This window comes from Habropoda laboriosa, unplaced genomic scaffold (assembly GCF_001263275.1).
Source record: "Habropoda laboriosa isolate 0110345459 unplaced genomic scaffold, ASM126327v1 scaffold33, whole genome shotgun sequence".
Lineage (NCBI taxonomy): Eukaryota > Metazoa > Arthropoda > Insecta > Hymenoptera > Apidae > Habropoda > Habropoda laboriosa.
This window is the reverse complement of record NW_017100187.1, coordinates 2,266,833-2,286,927: the sequence shown is the minus strand read 5'-3', so window position 1 is coordinate 2,286,927 and position 20,095 is coordinate 2,266,833. Positions and strand designations below refer to the sequence as shown.

General features: G+C 41.5%; 2 protein-coding genes across 2 annotated transcripts in view; one reads left to right on the top strand and one right to left on the bottom strand.

Annotated features, from left to right (window-relative positions):
- Positions 1-6,981: 6,981 nt before the first annotated feature.
- On the bottom strand, positions 6,982-7,788 carry LOC108579489. Its single transcript, XM_017943033.1, has 3 exons — positions 7,637-7,788; positions 7,214-7,425; positions 6,982-7,134 (listed from the first exon to the last, which is right to left on the bottom strand). The coding sequence occupies exons 1-3, from the start codon at positions 7,749-7,751 to the stop codon at positions 6,982-6,984; spliced, it is 480 nt and encodes a 159-aa protein (XP_017798522.1). The 5' UTR covers positions 7,752-7,788.
- Positions 7,789-10,112: 2,324 nt separating this feature from the next.
- Positions 10,113-20,095, top strand: part of LOC108579487 (facilitated trehalose transporter Tret1-like) — an 11,777-nt gene continuing 1,794 nt past the window's right edge. The window contains exons 1-9 of the mRNA XM_017943031.1: positions 10,113-10,681; positions 12,731-12,908; positions 17,676-17,805; positions 17,893-18,028; positions 18,309-18,765; positions 18,935-19,184; positions 19,292-19,498; positions 19,581-19,773; positions 19,854-20,092. Coding sequence (XP_017798520.1) covers positions 12,889-12,908; positions 17,676-17,805; positions 17,893-18,028; positions 18,309-18,765; positions 18,935-19,184; positions 19,292-19,498; positions 19,581-19,773; positions 19,854-20,092 — 1,632 coding nt within the window. The 5' untranslated portion in view covers positions 10,113-10,681; positions 12,731-12,888. The remainder of the gene's footprint in view (positions 10,682-12,730; positions 12,909-17,675; positions 17,806-17,892; positions 18,029-18,308; positions 18,766-18,934; positions 19,185-19,291; positions 19,499-19,580; positions 19,774-19,853; positions 20,093-20,095) is intronic.

Genomic DNA, 20,095 nt, shown 5'->3' with positions numbered 1-20,095 from the left:
GGCAAACTCTGTTTGACCTAAAAATCATGCACCGGCTTCTCGCCAATGAACATATCGTAACTCAGATCCTTCCGAGAAGTATTATAGCAAGTGAAAAGCTCCTTTTCTCTCTCGACACCATCGGTCCGCTGTAATTCCCGAGTAGTCCACGCGTGATTCGTTCCTTTTTATTCGACCGTTCGTAAACGATACGAAAACAAACACGTGTGCAAGATTGTTGCCTTGATCGCGAAACTGTGATCGATCTATAGAGGGAAATCTCCTGCAGACAGGTTGAAAAATTCCTCGAAACGTTTTTCTCTATTTTTTTTTCATTCGTATCCTCGTGCTATTATCTCGAAACGCGTAAAGTTGTAAAATCACTCTAGCGGCAGAATTCTATCTAATTTACGAGGATCTACAATTTTAGTGAACACGTGTTGGCAAAGTCGCATCCTGTACGTATGTGTATTTCGAGCCTCCCGTTACATAAATGAATTAGAGCTATTTTTTAATCCTCGCTGATTGTGTATACACGGTTCTCCGCAGGTGGGGATAATCTCTTCCGGCTTTCAGAACGACAATGCCCAACTTAGTCGTCTCTTTCGCGCGATGTCTTCTCGAAACGAAAAAAGATGAAATATATTGGAAAGAAAGCGACGAGATAGAGGGAAGAAGGGAAAGGTGACAAGTGGACGACGACGATATGTGCAGGTTGTTCGTTAAAGTTCACGGTTAAACGAATTCGTTAATTGTCAATAATGCAACGTCAATTGGAAAAGTATTCTCGATTTAGCCTCCGGTCAATTAGTCGCGCAACATTATTACTATCACTATACGCGCCGTACACTAATCTAATTCGACTAATCTAATCTGCGAGATTAGCCGTTTATCCGCTAGGTAAAACAATCGTTCTTCTTCTATCCCGGACTAATTGAAAATTCTGCAATTATTTATCGATTACCTGTTTGTTGTTCATTTCTTACGCTTCCCTTTAAACCAGCAATTATATTTACCCATCTAACGATATTAAAACCGCCTGTTAACCGAGTGAACCGACGGTCGATTCAACAGATAGCAGGTACAACGCGATCCATTGACAACTTTGTTTCGGCGTAGCATAATCATAGAGGTATAGAAACAAGTGTGACACTAGAACTGGAAGAATACTAGAGAACGAAAGAAAATCATTGCATCAAAGCTACGACTTCTTATCAAGTTCGTCATGCTGTCGCCTAATCGACGTTTTCCGGCTGTCACGTACAAGGTTTCCTTGTCTATCGCGCGTTAGATCGATACATACACCAGGGTGTACCGTTTCCACTTGTTACACTGCGATACAGATCACAGGTATAAAATATATATTTCTGGAATGCCGCGCCGTACAAACAATATCTACCGTTTCAAGGTATCGATTGTTCACCCTTCTAAACCACGCTGGCAATAAATCCTGTTCAACAGCGGCATTGATCGTTGTATTTGATTTTCTTGAAACGATAGATCGGGATTTTTTTGCCAATTTTTCTTTCCTGTCGTACTGTACACGCGACATACCTTTCTTCTAACAGAACGATTATTCAGTTATTCGTTCTTTCATCACCGGCTACGAATCCACACAACAGCGTTCACTTTTCTCTCTCTACTGTTCGACGCATCGCGAACGATCGAGCATGCGCGCAGGATTTTCCGACTATGTAAAATATATTCATCGGCAACGATCTTGTTCGTTTAATTGAACTGTAATTCTCTGCTTGGTAAAAATGACTAATGCGAAGAATACGTTGATTTGCATTTCGCGCCATTCTAAAAACCGCTCGCTCTGAAAAATACTCATTTACATCTCGCCGACGCTGATAAATCACGTCCTCGTAAATGGACAGGGTCGTTGGAAATAGACCGCTCTCGTTTGTAACAGTTCGATGTGAAATTTATAGACACTTGATCTCGTGCCGGGTTTAACATAAAATTCGCATAAAGCGTTAATTGTAATAAGCGTAACGCAAACACTTCCGGAGCAGTTTGATCGACAAGATCCTCGATTTCTTTCGATCTTACACCTTCAAAATGTTATTCTAATAAAGTGGTTAGTGAACGAATAAAAGGTCCACTATTTTTCACTGTTATCGGCGCCTGTAGACGCTTCGAAAATTTGTTCGCTATGCTATTGGGGCCTCTTGGCGCACTTCCATGGTAACTTAAGCCTTAATTTCATCCTCTGCACTCTTCCACCTTAATTTAATAATACAAATTTGAAAACGATACAGCGAAAAGGAAAGATTGTGTGGGACATCTGCGTTAGGTACTAAAATGGTACTTAACGCAGCGAAAGGATTAAATAACTCTTCAAACGAACGACACTCGATCTTCGTGGAAAGCAATAATTATTCTCGTAAAGAATAATTCGAACTAAAACGTGGACTTTCATAAAACGAAGAGAAGGGATGATTGTATGGTTGCAAAAGAATCGAGCAGCCGATCTTTACTTTCGGCAGACACGTTTCTTCCCCTACTCTAAAGGCCTTGCCATTGATCGAGCACGATGTGAATGAACGAAAGTCCGACTGTTTTAACCAGGAAATAAGTCCAAGGACCCGTTCAGCTCAGAAACCCGCTATCTCCATGACGAATGTCTTTTATGTAAATCAAAATCGCAGTAGCCCTCCGAAGCCTTCCGTTTCCGATTACGATTGACCTTACACTGGTAACAAGATTCTTTTGCTTTTTCCTTATTGCCGTCTCTCTCTCTCTCTCTCTCTCTCTCTCTCTCTCTGTCAGTCGAAGATATATGCTCTGGTAGTTTTCTCTTATCTCGATCGAGAGCAGAATGAAACCGAAAATCGCCAACCTTTTCCGCGGTCTATACAATTCTAAACATTTTGTAACCAGTTGTCCAAGTGGAACGACGCAAATACTGTGCAATGGTGACACGTAATCGTGCGAGGATAATTAGTTTATCAAGACGAAGACGTAAGTTAGTAAAAAAAAGAAAAACTGTCAGGCTATCGTAATTAATGAGCGAGGTAGGAAAACTTGTAACACGCTCGTCGTGTGAAAAATAATTGCCACGGACAATTTACAGACATATTTGCTCTTCTTTTGTCGTCGATCGAATAAATCAACGATACTCGTCGAATTGAACGAGCGTTAGAACAATAAGAAGAAGAAAAACGACGATTATTGCTTCGATAGACGAGAAATGATCACATTACTATCACATTGGACTAATTACAGCGACGAATGCGATTGCGTTAAATATCTTTCCATCTGGTTGTATAATGATCGCCGTATCGGAGCGATCCTTTTTTTCTCTTTTTTACGCGCGACGTTTCTTTTTTTGCCACTGTCGAGATCGGTTCATCTATCGATCTATCTCTCACTCTGTTACACCCGTGTGTAATGGCAAAGGTTCGACGCGTTTACAAGGCATACAACACACTTTCGTTTCCACGGTGAACGTTACAGATCGATCGCGACAAAATAGAAACGAGAAAGAGGATGGCCGCGGATAAATCGTTGGACGCGTTTCGCGGGGTGAAACGACATCGTCGCGTAATACCGATGTAATACGAACAGAATTGAAACAATAGATCGCAATGGGATCGTAGGTCTGCCGGTCGTGCGTTCACAGTAGGCAGATCCTTGAGAGGCAAGGCATGCGTGCCGTAATACCTTTTGATTTCTGCGCGCAAAACAATCGGATAATCAGTCTGCCGCAAATCCAGCTGGCCCCTGGCGAGGGTTTCAAGAGAGGGTATAAATCGCGACGAAGCTGTTGCTGTTGAGGACGTCGATTTAATTTTCTTTCGCAACAATTCGTAATACCGTGCATTACGCGTGCACGTTGAAATTGGAGAACAGAGGACGAGCATATCTTGTTCAGCTCTTATCCGTTTTTCCTTTTCTATTATTACAGTTTGGTATTACACACAACAGTGACAAAGCAGTTTTCTTCTTCCATTTTTTGTCCCGTTTCAACGGACGTAGCCGAGAGGATGGAAAATAAAATTTGATTTAGAGAAGGTCAAGCGTAACAAAATTGTTACGCGATTAAACTGCTGTAATCATCGTAGGCTCGAATATCGAAGTTGAAAAGGTACGAAGAAAACGGACAGCGTATCGGGTTTTATTTAGTATCATTATGCAATCGCGATGCACCGGAGATAGAGAAGCGCTGTATCTATGGCAACGTTACAACAATATAACACGTAATCGCACACAATGGTTCTTTCCATTTTTTTTTTTTCTTTCAAAATGAACGGTCATTTCCTCGAGATACCGCGAACAACCACCGCCGTCGCGTTCGTAAACAATAGCTCGGCGATTTCCTGGATGAAAGTGGAACCTCGCTTCGCTTTTTCCTCTTTCTTTGCTTCCTCGCAGCGGAAGATTTCATCGAAACGACGATCCGAGGATAATTTTCTAATTCGAAGTAACCACGTTACGAACATGTTGATAAAATAGTTGGCGATAAATCGACGAGAGTGCTAAATGTCGTATCCACTGACCGAGGGAATGTGTAATCTCGCGATCGCTGATAATCCAAGTGAAACGAACCTTGCCATTTCATTCCTTTTTGTTACATATCTGTTGTTTTTTCTCTTCTTCTTCTTCTTCTGATTGGTAAAACGAAAGATATTATTCCACTGAACGTGACGATAAGCGTTAAAATAATCGTTCCATTTTCAATCGTTTCTACCAGACGCACAGATGGAATGCTCGACGAATGTTTGATAAGCTCGGATCGTGTGAGAAAATATCTGACAGGGCACCCACGAATTTCAACGAACGTATCACAGGTTTATTACGGCAGGTATTTAATTGAAAAGATATCAGCTGGTTTATTATTGCATAATTGTTATGTCACCGGCGAGTCGTGATCTGCGTGATATTAGTAACTAACTTGCAACGAGGCTTCCTCTGTTTTCTACGGTTTATTAATTCTCCGGACGAATAGGCGGAATTAATCGTCTCGAGCCGATTACCTTGGCGATCGCGCGAAAAACGACGTCGAGATGACTGGAAAGATTACTGAAAGTGCACACTTTTGCTCTCCGGTCATCCAAATTACTCGGGCATACACTTTCTAAATCTACGGAGTGGAAGAGAACTTTCCCCCGGAACTGTCCAACCGTCTAACGAAACCATAAAGATCGTTTAAAGGACGCGTGAAATCCACTTGTAGGAGGATTCACGGCGTGTTAATCTCATGAAACGCGTATTGCGTTACATCACGCAGCCGCCGCCGTTTCAAATATAATATGTGATCGTGTTGTTACACGAGCGAGCCGATAAAAAAACAAATCGCAGATTGATGCACCGCGCGAATTATCAACATCTTTCCCCCCCCCCCCCCTCCTATTCCCCCCGATAGACGATCTATCGTAACGGATAAGAGAAGTTTAATTACCCCTCCCTCTCCTAACCAGATGGAAATAACGTTGAGGTAATCGTAATCGAGAAGAGAATTCTCCACTGTTGATACAGCGAACGTTCGATGGCGTTCGGTCGAATTGCAACGATGGAAAAATTTGTACGCGATTTGACGAGAGGATGACAGAGAGAGGTAGATTTGAGATTTTCCAGGCGAGTTGGATTGTGCAGGTCGGGATTACGAGAACGAACGAATTACACAACGAGAGAGAATCGAACGTGATTGTGAAGTGTGCGTCGCGGGGGAATCAGAGGTGAAAAAAGGGAATATGTATAATATATAGCGACCGAGGAATAATTAACCCTTTGGTGAGACTTTTGGTACACTTTCCCCTTAATTCAATCCTGAAATTTTCCTTATCCTTCGAGTACTCTCACTTTAATTTAATAATAGAAATTAAAAATTGATAACAATTTTTAAACACCAAAAGGAGAGATTTTGCCGATAATCTGGCGCGCAGTGAAGGGGTTAAAGATCGATTCGACGACGAGGACGCTGTCGACGTGTAGAAATAGCGTGCACACGTGTTAATCCTCCACAGCGTCTTCTTGCCGCCGTAGAGAACGCTGAAGCATTATGCAAGATACGCGATCCAACCTTGGCAATGACCACTAACTACGAGTTGTTGCGTTGGCATCGGCGTATGTCGGCTGTGTCATTAACTTGTCGCTAGAATAATCGCACAGTCGGTAGATCGTGACAGTCGATCCACAGAGTTTCACGCAGAAATGAAAAGAGATGGATCTTGGAGAAAGAAGCATCGGTCGATAGGCGAGGAAAAATTGCTCGCACTTTATCGACGCCAGATCAATAAGTTTGTTCAATTAGCGTGACGCTTTGATTATGAGAGAATTATGCAAATGATAATAACAACCAACAATTCGAATTATCTTCCACTTGGAATGGTGGAAATGAAAATCCGGGTGTATCGATAGGGAGGAACAGCACGATTAGCATGTTTATTTAGACTCGTTGCAAGAAGCTAGTTAAGCAGCGCTACAAAAAGTATACGTTAATTGATTATATTTCTTCGACACTGATTTACCCGGATTTTTCTGATGCGACACAATTCGCCGTTGTTAATTGAAATAATTAGCGGGAAGAAAGGAAAAGAAAGTACTTTTTTTCTGCAACTTGTTAAATGTCACACGAAAACGATTTGATATTTCGTTTACAAAAATTTTCTCTAAATATTAATCGAAAGAGATACTCGAGAAATTTAGATCGCTCTAACGGTATTTAAGCCTATTGTGTAACGACTGTAATACACTTCATACGCCTGCCAAACTATACACAATATCGTTTATACGTTCGAAATAGTATGGAAAATATAGTTTTTTTCACTAAATCATCCTTCCGTATAATTTACCACTTGATAAATAAATACTTTATTGAAGTAAATTAATGCTATTCTAAAAAAATACAATTTCTAATTTAGAATTTCAACACTAGATGGCAGACAATAACGAGAGTCAAATAAAGTAACAGTAAACTGTAAATTTTTAACGATTTTTTTTTAATGTTCTATATTAAATCCAGTAATTCTATAATCTATTTTACAACGATACACATTAGTTAAAACGTAATTTGTCCACTAGCATTCTTGCTCGCTCTAGTCCAGGGCCAGAAAATGCATATCTCTTATAAGACCAGTATCTGTAGTCATTGTAGTTCTTTATACATTTCACTACTTTATGTTGTGCCAGAAATCTGGAAATAGGGGACTACAAGAAAATACATTGGTTATACGTTGAAATTTCTACTGGATATACACTTTAAAATGTTTCTCAAGCATAGCCTTACTCTATAATATTCCCACAGCTGTGGTTTATATCCTTCTGGAATTGGTTCTAAAGTTGCAGGGCCTATGAATATATTACTACAGAATATAATTAGAGCTGCAGGTATGGCACCTACGAAGAAATAAAAGTGCATCCAATCCTTAGTTTTATACCATTGCCAACGACTTGCACAAACTTCCATAACATGATGATCGGACATGCATCTTACAGTCCCTATAAAAAACGAAAACAATTTGCTATCACATATTACATTATTCTACGAAAAGAGAAGAATTGTATGCCAACTAGGCAATCATCGAGTTTTCAACAAACTCTATTACCACAGATGAACTATTAAAAACATGGACGAATATTGATTGCGTAACAAAGCACTCTCGGTTCTCGGCAATTCGTTCTGTTTATGAAATAAGTACTACTATCCTACCTTGTTGAATGTTAACTGTATTACCATTATTGTTTGGTAATAATTTTCGTAATAATCCATTTGAACGAAACAATTTCTGATTAGTTTCAAGTAAAAGCCTGCTCCAAACGGCCATATTTACTCCGTAACTGCTGGTGTACACAGAATTTATCAGCAAGTATCACGGCACAGTACATCTTTACCGACTGTACTCCAGTCTTCTTACCCCGCCAACTTTTAAATCACGTATTAAGCAAAAAAGAATTCTATCGTACACTCGCATTAATTACACTTAAGTGTACAAATATGTATCGTTATCTAGCATTATAGAAAGAACATTAACATCTCTTTATCAGAATAGTTACAACACATGAAGTTACATCGGACATCTTGTATTTCAATTGAAATTTTTAATACAGCATTTTGAAAAAAATGTAATTTATCAGAAAGTAAGTCGTGGAGAAGAAACGGGAAGGCGTTGAAAATCTGTTTTTACCGTTTCTATAATTCGGTTTAAACGAATAAAGAGAAGAAGAAGTTGGCATGGAGGAGCTTCTGCAACGGCGCGGCGCGGCAGTAGATACAAATGCACGTTCAGCGTCGATCAAGTTGGGTTAAGTAATTAATTGAACTCGAGAAATAATTCTAAATTACAAACACTCGTGAATCCTCGTGACCGCGTACGAAAATGATAAATGACAGTGATAATTAATTATCAGAAACGGAAAAAACAATATTTCCTCGTAGCCCAGATATTTTTACAAATTTCCATTTCTCCTATTCCAAAGTGAGATACGTTCGTTGTAACGTTCGTAACCCTATAATAACGTCACTCTTAGGAGCAAGTATTACATTATACGTATATCCAATATCTGAAATGACGTTCGTCGAACAGTTAACGGGACAATATTAATCTCAGATTTTATTCGGATTAATGAAATACGCCGATCGTGTGGAAAATATAACACGATCACGCGTCTCCGGCAATCTTAATCGCTATACGTGCACGGATATCCATTGGAATAAAGAGTGGGGCGGATTAATAACTCGTGTTAACTCGTTGCGAAATATGTCCCTTTTAACGTATAAAACTAACAAATCACGTCTATACGTGTGATATAACATTTGCCGATCTGTCTTGCGATTGTGAAGAACTGTCGGGAAATGTAGTTTCAAGTGCTGTTTCATTCAGTGATAAGTGAATGGATTAAAGATAACGGAAGTACCGACAGCCAGACAGTTCACACGAAATATGTATATAGATTGTCACAGTGACGCAGTTAGCGTTCAATCGTATCGTTAGGGGAAGCCGAGTCGAACGGATAAAAATATTTTTCTTCCAGATTCGATCACATTAATTACGTTCAATTTACTTTTCTTTTCTTTTCCTTTCACGAATCTGACCTACTTCACTTTTGGTTACACTATATACGTATAGCAAAGCCACAGCCCGTTTAATCGTGATTATGTCACACGGTAGATCTTAAATAGGTTTTTCAAATGCGTCGCCAGGTAGAAAATCACCTTTCAAAAAGCGTCGCAAATATTTTCAACAAGGTTACACAGCTGTCAGGATGTATATATTATTTTGTCCGGCCATTGTTCTACGGAGTTATTGCAAATCATTTTTCCAATTTTTTTTTCTTCAAACATCTCTGGAAACATTTCTATTTTCGACGCGCCACTGGATCGTTAAACACGATACACTTACGTTGAATTTCTTAACGAGCCACATTATCTCTCTATTTTGCTTGGAAAAAATAAATTATCATTTAATAACTATTATTCAGACACAAGGAATATTCGAATTTTTATCTTACCCCCGGAATCGCGATATTATCTCGCAGAAGAGCCTCTCCTGCGTATCGATATTATTGTCCGGTTGATAAAAAAGTTAGAAGAGTAATCGATAGGATTGTCGCAATCGATTCTCGATTACAGAGGATGAAACGAAAGAAGAAAGCCACCGTACCGATTAGATCTCGTGGAAAATTTAAAGCAACTTTTCCCCCTTGCGATTATTCTTGTCCAACGTTTCGGATGTTCACGCAGAGAGATACATCTACCGATTCCATCGACAAGCTGACCCTGAGGAAATAGGTTAAAGACCCGCGAGCCATTCCCCCGTCTTATGTCTTTCGAGTTGTTTCGTGACGCTTCGCGTGCGTGCGCGTGTGTACACCGCCCCTTCTCTATGCAGCTTCACAAGGATAGACAACACCTCCTATGCAGAATTTCTGTATACAGTGCACCATACGAGCAGCAACCTCTTTCGCGTGTCCACGTGATTCACATGCCTCCGTTCTCGTCGCTGTTTTCGTAATACACGCTCCCGTACACGTGAACTCTTACGTCCGACATTTCTCCTCCAGTGAATATCTCCGATAGTAAATATCGCTTCTGTCTATTCCCCTAAATTGTTTCTTTCGACGTTTCGCAAAATTGGACCGAGTCCAATTAGTCTAAAAAAAAAAAAAAAGATTCGGACGGTATTTCGGTAATTATAGAATTCCACGTTGAATAAAGAACGTCTAGGGTGACGAGGACGGGAAGTGCCCATCGAGTATAGTTAACGTTTCAAGTGAGAACCGATCATCGTTCCACGAGTGTCTCATATCTGATTGTTCTGTCCTGTGCAGCTTTCATTCTATACGCGTGATAGCAACCCTTAAATTGGTCGCTTTGTCGCACACAATACCACCGACACAGAGAACCAGGCGAGTCGCCGAGAGGAGACGATCGACCGGCTGGCCAGGCCAGCCAGAGTCTGCTCTCTAACGAGCTTTAGTCGCGTACCGGCCACCGCGCACTGCACGTCGCGAGGCGTTCGTAGTCGGACGAGCGAGGCTCCTGGCTGCTCCTTTCAATTGACAGACGCAGAGAAAGAGAGTGAGAGGATCAACAGAGACGAGGATAAAACTATCGGAAGAAGAGGTGTTTTTCGTTTGAAATTTTTCCAAATTTCCATTTCGTATATACTTGATCGATCGGGGTGGTCTCTTTTCCTCGAGACTTTCAGGGTTAGCAAAATAGAAGAAGAAGGAGAAGAAAGTTGATACTAGGAAGGTGAGTCCTGGACTATTTAAACGTACTATTCGCGAGTATGCATGTATATATCTACAAAGTGTTTATACCGGTGTACACATAGTGAAGAAATTCCTCTTGGAATCGACTTGTTAGAGATGGACGATAATAGACGGACGCATACGCAGGCACGCAGCCAGCCACGGTGGTGCCGTTGACTTTTCGTCGATCGATCCTTCTGGCGTCTCGTTAATTCCTGGATACACGATTCCCCGTTGAAACGTTTCTTTCTCTCTCCCTCGAAATAGGGACTACACGGGAGTCACTCGTCGCGTCTGCTCCTGGTATCTCGTGTTGCCCCAGTTTCCAACTCGCAGAGACACGGTGAATCGTACTTTTAAACGGAGCGAAGAACCGCTTTCGAGAACAATCTTCGTCGGAGGTTCAAGGAAACACACGTTTACCACCTCTGTATGTACCTACAGTACGTGTTATGAACATTTCGCCAAGCAGGGACAGTGCCTCGAAAATAGACACTTCGTGGCAGTGACCTACACCACTGTTCCAATGCTAGAATCGTATCGGGACGATAGAAATCTACGAATAAATCGTATCTTGGTTCGAACGAATCGTTCAGAAATTTCGTACGTACGACACATTAACTCTCCTAGGGTCTTCCTCTGTTTTCTTCCCAAATCGCGACAACGAACGGTGTTTGTATGATTATACGGCAGGTAAAGGTATCCGAGACTGGCAACGGCTGATTTAATCACGTAAATGACGTAATATCATCCAAGCCGCACCTGTGATCTCTATGCACGTTTTACTTTGCCTAATGCCGGTCGGTTTTTGCCGAACCTTTGACCCGATTCGTCGTGTACAATACCCTCGTCGTTTTGTCGTTCGGAGTAGATAAAAAAAACAAAAAAAAACAAAAACAAAAGAGAGAGAGAAGTGTGTATAGCGTGACAAAATGCTCGGCTGGAAGTGAGTATGCGAAATTGAGGAAAATTGGACTTCAGTCGAACCCTGGTTAATGTTGTACCGCGCGAAACAGGCGGAATAAGTTTTTCCCGTTTTATCGCTAATTCGTAACGATCGATCGATAATTTTTACACGTGCAGTCTTCGACACGTGATTATCTTCTATCTGACGATAAAGAGCCTCGTAAAATTAATCTAATTTAATGTCTTATTTAATCTAAACTAATCGCTGGTAATTAATACAAGTGTATCGGAAACATCGTTCACACGTCGAACCGATTAAACGAAATATTCGTAACGGAGAGATTGTAACCATCTTCGATCGCTATTTCCTATCTGTTCTTAATTATAAATCACGTGACAGGGCAACTGGCACGTGAGTCGCTTATGCAACACGGCGCAAAGTCCCTGTCCATTGTGATTCACTATCGAACGATCAACAGGAATCGTATCTCCTTTAAGGCTCCCGATCCTGATGCACGATTTCTAGATTTCAGAGAAGAGAAAAAAAAGAGATTACCCCGCTTCTTCTCTTTGCGTTAATCGAGAGAAATTCTGGTTGCGTGCAATCCTTCCAATCCGAATCTTCCACGAAACCGAGCCGTGATTATTAAAGGGATGGTGTAAGAGAGAGAGAGAGAGAGAGAGAAACGTTTCGTATAGATCACAAGATAGTGGTAGATTATTAATCGTCGGTAGATCTGGTGTTAAGTGGATAGTTGACACGAAGCAACGATCGTTTCTATAAAGAGGCATTTTGTGGGGGTAGCCGTTGGCTGGTGGAAACTTTTCGAAAGAAAAGCGTGTTTCGCTCGCGAGAGCCAGTGTGTGTGCATGTTCTGGAGATGCATCTCTCTCTCTCTCTCTCTTGTTTAACGTAGAAAGTTCGTGTCCTACGACAAAGTGGTAGTTTCGACCACGAAAATTACCGTATCATTAGCTTCGGTATTCCACAATCTCCTTCGAGATACGTACAGACTGTGTGCACGTTCGTGACCATTATACACGAGAGGAGAATGATGCAAGTTAACGAACGTCTGTTTCTCGTAACTGTTCCGATTTTCACTGATACTTTACACGAGGATTTTCCTCTTTTCTCCCTTTTCAGAGTGTATTAAGATGGTGACCAAGTGCGACGTTCTCGTTCTGAGTTGACGAGGGTTCCCCTTAGGAGAGGTCAAATTGTCTAAACGCGTTCACTGAAGAAAGGGGAGGAGCAGCGAAAACACGTAGCAGACGTATCACTAAGGAGCCTGAAAGCCAGTCATGGATCCTTATTCGTTAAGGTTAGTGTCGCTTAAACGGAACACCGTGTAAATACACCGCTTGTAAATGCGATTCAAAGGGACGTTTACTAACGTAGAGGAGATTCAAAAGTGGAGAAGAAAAGAAGTCGGGACACCCGTCTAGCGTCTGTGTAATAAATGCTCAAGCAAGCAACGGTCGTTCGATTTGGAAATTATCACCGGTTAAACGATACCGACTGATTTCGTATTACGCCGACGAGGTGAAACGTGCAAGGGAGAAAAGTGTTTCTGCCAGTCGGAGCAGATGGTAGTTTTGGGTGAAAATAGATCGATTCACGACTTACCTTTGAGATCCAACGCAGGTACGATCCTCGGTTGAGCTGTCTACCCGAAGATTTATCCTTGTCCCTTTGTCCGTGTGATTTCGGATGACACAGAGAGATCCAGCTTTCGTCTTCCCTTCCCGTATTCATTGTGCGTTCTTTCTGTGCGGCAAAAACAGAAAAAACGAGAGTAATCGTGTCGCGAGGAAAAAGGAAAAGAAATATTCAGTTGGAAAACAGTTGGCATTAGAACGCGCATATTCGATAGTTCATTTTCGTGTAACGATAAGTTTTAATTATTCTTTATCGAACCGTAATTTGAACCTTCATCGTTGACATACGAGGCAAGCCATGGCTATTGTTCCCACTTTGAAAAGTGGTTCTCAAAACTATGCGTTTAGTTGACATCGTAGATCGCGATACGAGTTTCTCTGTATTTCATAACATTAAGCAAGGGTGATTGAGAATTCAGCAACGAATGACGACACCATCTTTCGAAGCTACGTTATTGTGATTCCCCGGCCGTCTTCGAGAGAGAGAGAGAGAAAGAGAGGGAGAGAGAGACAAAGATAGAGGGAGAGAGTGGAAACTGTTTTCATCGTTCGACTACGCAGCGGTTTGATGTACATAGATTTTGGAAAGCGACCTTCGAGAGATTCGCGATTCTATCGACGATCGAGGCCCTGTACTTTTATATTAATCACATCAAGGAGGCAATGTTAAAACGAAGAGTATATGGCTAAGGAAACCGGTATCGGGACAAAGGGAGCATAATAAAATTTCGATGGAGTCGCTCGATCGATTTTTTCCTTCTAGAAAGAGAAGCTCGGGTAAAAACACGTGGTTCGCTGACGGGGGAATAACAGGAAGACTGATTCCCCAGAGAACCAGTTTTGCCAGCGTAAATCGACCATGCTCCTGTTTTCGACCAAGTCCTACGGTTCTTTAAATCCTCTCACATCCTCCTATCTCTCTCGCGTTGAATTACCTTCGTTCTATCATAACACCAGGCTGTAATATCGTCGAATTTCGACGTATCAGCGAAAGTTAATTCTTCTTTCGAATCGAAACGTGGGGAATTAAAATAATAATTTTAGACGTGAGTCAATTCGCAGTTACGTATACACATACGAAAGAACTTTGACGGACACGGTTTTCATTTCGGAAATTAACCTCTGACCCCTGTACGTCTCTCTTCTCTTAATACATTTACTTAATCCCTGGTGGGAATACGCGTTACATAAACGTGGCAGTATCGTGGCAAAAGGCGTAAACACGAGTTCATATTGTAAAAAGATAAACATCGTTACACTCTGATGAAATTACCATGATTGAAAGGGCAATCTATCATGTTGGACGCCTTAATTGAAATTGCCAAGTGAAGAGCCGTTTATTTCGATAGCGATGTAAGTCCATCTTCCTAAATATTGAGATATTTAAGAGTTTTAATCGACTCGAAAATATTAACGATCACCAGTAGTCTCACCTTATGTTTTTTCCGGTGACAAATATTTCAACTGTTGAAGCATATAAAATATATCGGAAGAAACATTTTTCAAAATCAAACGAAATGAAATTTTCAACAGCGTGACTTAAATCATATTTAAAATAAAATGTATAATATGTTAAAAATAAAAAAAATATTCGTGGTTTTGAATTTATCAATTGAGAAAGGTTCGTGAAATAATTGTGATGCACGGTACGAGGCAATAAATCACTCGTATCTTCGTATTTAGCTGACGTTACGGGTGTACAAGTTTTGTACAGAGGTGATAATCACGTTTTCAAAATGCTTCGGTCTATCGTGGTAAGATTTAACGACATGTTTTATGATCTTTTTAAGAATGGACTCACACCGCTGAGGAAATAAACGGCTCGTATGTCTGCGAAGGTCCGTCGAAGGGAGAGGTGAAACGAAACGAACCCGGTTGCATTCTTCTGCCGCGATATAGGAAATACACGTAGTATTACCGGTAGCTGTTCCACTTCTACGTCCATTTACAATCGGCCAGTGAATAGGTCAATTACTGTTACCGTGATACTAGGATGAATAAAATAAGACACGAGGATCGAGCGAGTTGGTTCGTGATCGGAAAGCGATCGATCACGAATGCGAGCGTGATCGGGAACGGTAATCAAAATTCGCAATGTTGTACTTGGAAATGCTTTTTTCCCCGTTTTATCTTATCACGGTAACTCAGTCGCGTCACCTATTATGCGTCACCTTAACAAAGAGTTCTACGATCGAAATCGTATTTTGTATTCAAATTCGATCTCTTTCTCTTCGAAACGTTATCGCGATCGATGTAACAATAATCGCGATAACAGATTGATTCATTTCGGAGAACGAAGCGTAGGGAAGTAAGAAAGTTGTAGATTGACGCCATTCGATAATCATCGAGTGTCTCGATTAGGTCGATAAACGAACTCTAAGTTAGAAAAATAAGAAACGATCGTTCCTTTTGAAATTTTCCTCGAAACAATCTTACGCTCGGCACGTTTCGTTTAAACTCGAAATTTGTCCTGTGTGTTACACATTCCAAGTCCAAGTCATAAGTAGCTTCGCTTATTCTCACCAAGGAAGATAATCAATTCGAAAAATAAAAGACGATCGTTCCTTTTGAAACTTTCCTCGAAACGATCTCACGCTCCGAACGTTTTCGTTTAAACTCGAAATTCGCCAGGTGTGCGCGACGCGTGTTACGTGTTACAAGTCCAAGTCATATTTGCCGCTTCGTTTCACGCCTCAACAGGGCATATAATAAGCTGAAAGATGCCAACGTTAAATGTATACGTATATACGCTTAACTGGCATTTCTATTCTTAGAGAATGTTTAATATCGTTTGAACAAGTTCCTTTTTTCCCGCTGGTCTGTCTCTCTGTTCACGTGTCGAAGTGACATTGTACCAGATGCAAGTCGCGTAAGAATTGATATCGGTGGTGATCATAAATGAGTTACGATAACGAGCGATATTTTATATTTGCGAACGGATCTCGCTCGTTGGCCAACTTGAAAACGCACGGATACCGCAATTAGTCTCTTCGTGTTTGACGTATTCGATGCACGACACTCCTAGCATATACGCGCAGTACGTATAGTTTCATTGATAATGCATACCGTCGTTTTAATTCCTTTCTGTGTCAGTTATTCGCACATTTCCATAACTATGACGTACGAACACACTATGTCTCTAGGCGAGAAATTTTTCTTCTTCTTTTCTCTCGCTCACTCGAAAGAATACACCTGGTCGACGATCATTCAATTTAGATAAATTATTATTAGAGTGTCGGCATATGATGCTCGGGTGTTACTTTGACTGACTGCCGATTGGCTACGTGCGTAAAGATGCTTTCGAAAGCATCCTCGTCGAGGCAGAGATCGATAGCGGAGAATTTCATTAATTCGTACGGACGATACTTCCAATTGACATCGTTTCCTTTTTTTAATCGATCAACTCAACGTCGGAGAAGAAGAAAAACGAAGAACGATCGGACTCGTTGCACAATGTATACGCGTTTTTGTGTGTAATCGTAGGTACTCTACCATGGAACCAGGAAATTACATAATTTCTTAACATGGCGATCAACCGCGGGGAAAATTAATGGTAACACTTTGCGCTGGTAGTAAACGGATTGAATTGAAACGAATCGGTAGGCATTGTGTAATAGAAACTGTAACCGCGATGTACCAACCATCTCTCGTTATTTTATCAGCGAAGCCAGTTACTCGGACCAAGTCGACGACACGCGAAATCCACGAATTAACGCGCGTTAATTCTTTGCCCGTTTTAATTAAGTCGAGTATAATTCAGCTTAGAGTCGAGACACGCGAATCCGACAACAGTGCGCAACACGATGTCTTCTGTGTCGTTGCCCTTACAGAGAATTGGAATATTCATAAGGATCGTATAAATAACGATATGCTACTTAAGGTAGTACGAAACGATCGGTCATTAAACGTGTCTGTTCGGTTTAAACGGTTCTCGAACGGTTTTCCAGTCTTCTTCTGCCTGTCATCGGTCGACTTAAGTTGGGTAGTATCGACATGTCGCAATAAATCGCCAGCTGCTATAAATCTATTCGCAATTACCGGACCAGACGTAAACATCATGCGTGCCCGATAAACTGATTCTCGTGATGTCATTCATGTTACGAAAGAGAATCGTCTCTTGGAAATTATATAGTTCTGACATTGTCGACAATTCGACAGAACACACGCGGCTTATACTAACCGGCTTACGTAACCACGGGGAAAAATGTTTTGTCATAATTGCAAATCGTGTGTCACGTGTACTGCCAATATGATCTCTTCTCTACACGGCAACCTTCGGATTCACGAGGAAACAAAGATGGAAGGTGGTATGCGTGTGTGTGATTTCACAAATATTTATAGATCACACGGAAATTTAATAAGGAGAAAAAAGAAGAAGCAAAGATGAGAACGTAGCGTCATAGGTATGGATTCTTTGTTATTTGTTTCAGTGTGGAGCGCGAGGCGTCGAAGAACATCGAGGAGAATGAAAGAGAATGCTTCAAAGATGCGATCGTTTCGAGCAGAAGCCTCAACAAAGGCTTCGTCGAGCCGACCACCATTAGAAATGCCATACCCGAGGTATAAACTGATCAACGATGGAATATTTTTCGCGTGGAAAAAAAAGTATCTCGAGTGAATAAAATATCTAACCGAATCTGCCCTTAGATCGCCTCCTGTATCATTAGCGCAACCTTCCATATTACGGTAGGGCTAGCCATGGCGTACTCCGCCATTCTTATTCCTCATCTCGAGGCTGAGGACGCGGAACTACACGCGACACAAGAACAGACTTCCTGGATCGGTGAGTAACTCTCCTTTACTTGTAACTCATTTTACATTCGCACATCTAGTTGAGATAAAAATATACGAAAAGATAGGATCGTTGCGCATAGTAAAACGAGGCTAACGTCTATAACAGAATTCCAGTCAATGAAACGGATAATTAACGCGTTTTACGAGCTTTAAACGCTCTTACAGAATATTATAGGTTTAACGCTTAATTTGCATAAACGATACTAACGACTTCTTCCGACGATCTTTACAGCTTCTTTAAATCTAACGAGAAACGAATTAATTTTCAGCGAGTGTGGTGGTAGTATGCGCTCCTTTGGGCTCTGTTTTGGGTGGATTTCTCATGGAGATAGTTGGAAGATTGCGGACACTTCAAATTGGTTCTATTCCCTTCATGGCAGGGTGGATCCTCATAGCAACCTCGACCAACATCTCGATGCTTTTAGGTGGTCGATTGTTGTGTGGTTTAGCCACAGCTCTGGCTACCTCGCCAGCAATCGTTTACATCACCGAGGTCGCGAGACCAGAACTCAGAGGATCTATGATATCTTTCGGTCCAACATTGGCCTCGTTCGGTATGGTTCTTTCGTATTTGAAGGGTGCGTATCTTTCGTGGAGACTGGTCGCCTGGTTTGGTATCATTTACGCCGCTGTCCCGGTGGTATTGGTGCAACTGTTCGTCCCAGAATCGCCTGTATGGCTCGTTTCTAAGGGACGACTGGACGAGGCGAAGAAATCGTTGGAATGGTAAGGAATTCCTCTTGTAGATTGAAATTCCTCAAAGTTTTCACGCTGTGCGAGTTTTCATTCACCGATGGCTAAATGAAAAAAAAGAAATAAAAGTGTCCTTTGCAACGAAAAGTAGAAAACAGATTTCACCGAGAGCGAGGAAAGTAAAACGCTTTAACGATTGCAGGCTGTATAAGTATGAGGCAAAACAGGGGAAAGTGAGTGCCGCGGAGGCGCAATATACCACGATCGTAAAGGAGAACGAGATCAAATTGAGCGAGCGTAGAAATAGCAAACACGGCGGAGTGTCTGCCAAACTGAGGGCATTCTTGAAGCCCACTGGATGGAAACCTATAACGATACTCATACTTTTCTTCTTCTTCCAACAATTCTCAGGCATCTACATCACTCTGTTCTACGCAGTCACGTGGTTCCAAGTAAGTGACGAATAAATTGAAAAAAAGTGTCACTTGTGCGCGTGTGTGTCTGTCTGTCTGCTCATCGTTCAAGACATGTATCTCGAATAATTGCTGTCACGATACAGGAAGTAGGCTCAGGCGTGGACGAGTATGTAGCCTCGATTCTAGTCGGTGTAACACGTTTTCTGTGTTCGATGGTGAACACTTGGCTGCTGAGGCGGTACAAGAGACGGCCACTTTGTATAGTCTCTTCTGTGGGAATGGCACTGTGCATGATCGTTTCCGGTTACTACACGTACCTCATCAAGAACGGTGATCGTTCCGGATACTGGGTATGCATACGAAACTAGCTGATATTTCTCTCACCGTTAAATTCGTCCAAACCAATTGTCTCTTCTTCCATCCGTGTATCAGGTTCCTGTTCTCTGTCTCTTGCTCTACGTTTGCACGTCTATGATTGGTATGCTGACCATCCCTTGGACCATGACTGCTGAACTGTTTCCAACTGAAATTCGAGGAATAGCACATTCTATCAGCTACTCTATAGCCAACTTGATCATGTTCTCAGCTTTGCAAAGTTACAGAAGTTTACAAGCTTTCCTCGGAGGTACGTTTATCTCCGAATTATTTCTCGATACGCGTGTAGCAATATCGTCGTCACACGTACCTTTTCCATCTTTTCCACAGGATCCTATGCAGTGCAATGGTTCTTCGCGGGTGTTTCTTTAGCAGCCACAGCGTTCGTATGGTTGTTGCTTCCGGAGACCCACGGGAAGAAGCTTTCTGAAATCGAGCAGTATTTCCAGAATAATTTCTTAGCTTGCGGCGCCGAATCGAAGGCGAAGAAACGGCGTGCACAGAGGAGGAAACAGCGTATCGAGAAATCGTCTGCTACGGAGCCGTTGAATCCGAAGACCGTGCAAAACGTG

Bases quoted from the DNA above. Each gene is read 5' to 3' on its own strand.
- LOC108579489 (XM_017943033.1), bottom strand. From the start codon at position 7,751: ATGGCCGTTTGGAGCAGGCTTTTACTTGAAACTAATCAGAAATTGTTT. The intron at 7,426-7,636 runs GTAGGATAGTAG...CGTTTTTTATAG, and splicing joins TACAGTTAACATTCAACAAG to GGACTGTAAGATGCATGTCC. The intron at 7,135-7,213 runs GTAAGGCTATGC...ATTTTCTTGTAG, and splicing joins AGCTGTGGGAATATTATAGA to TCCCCTATTTCCAGATTTCT.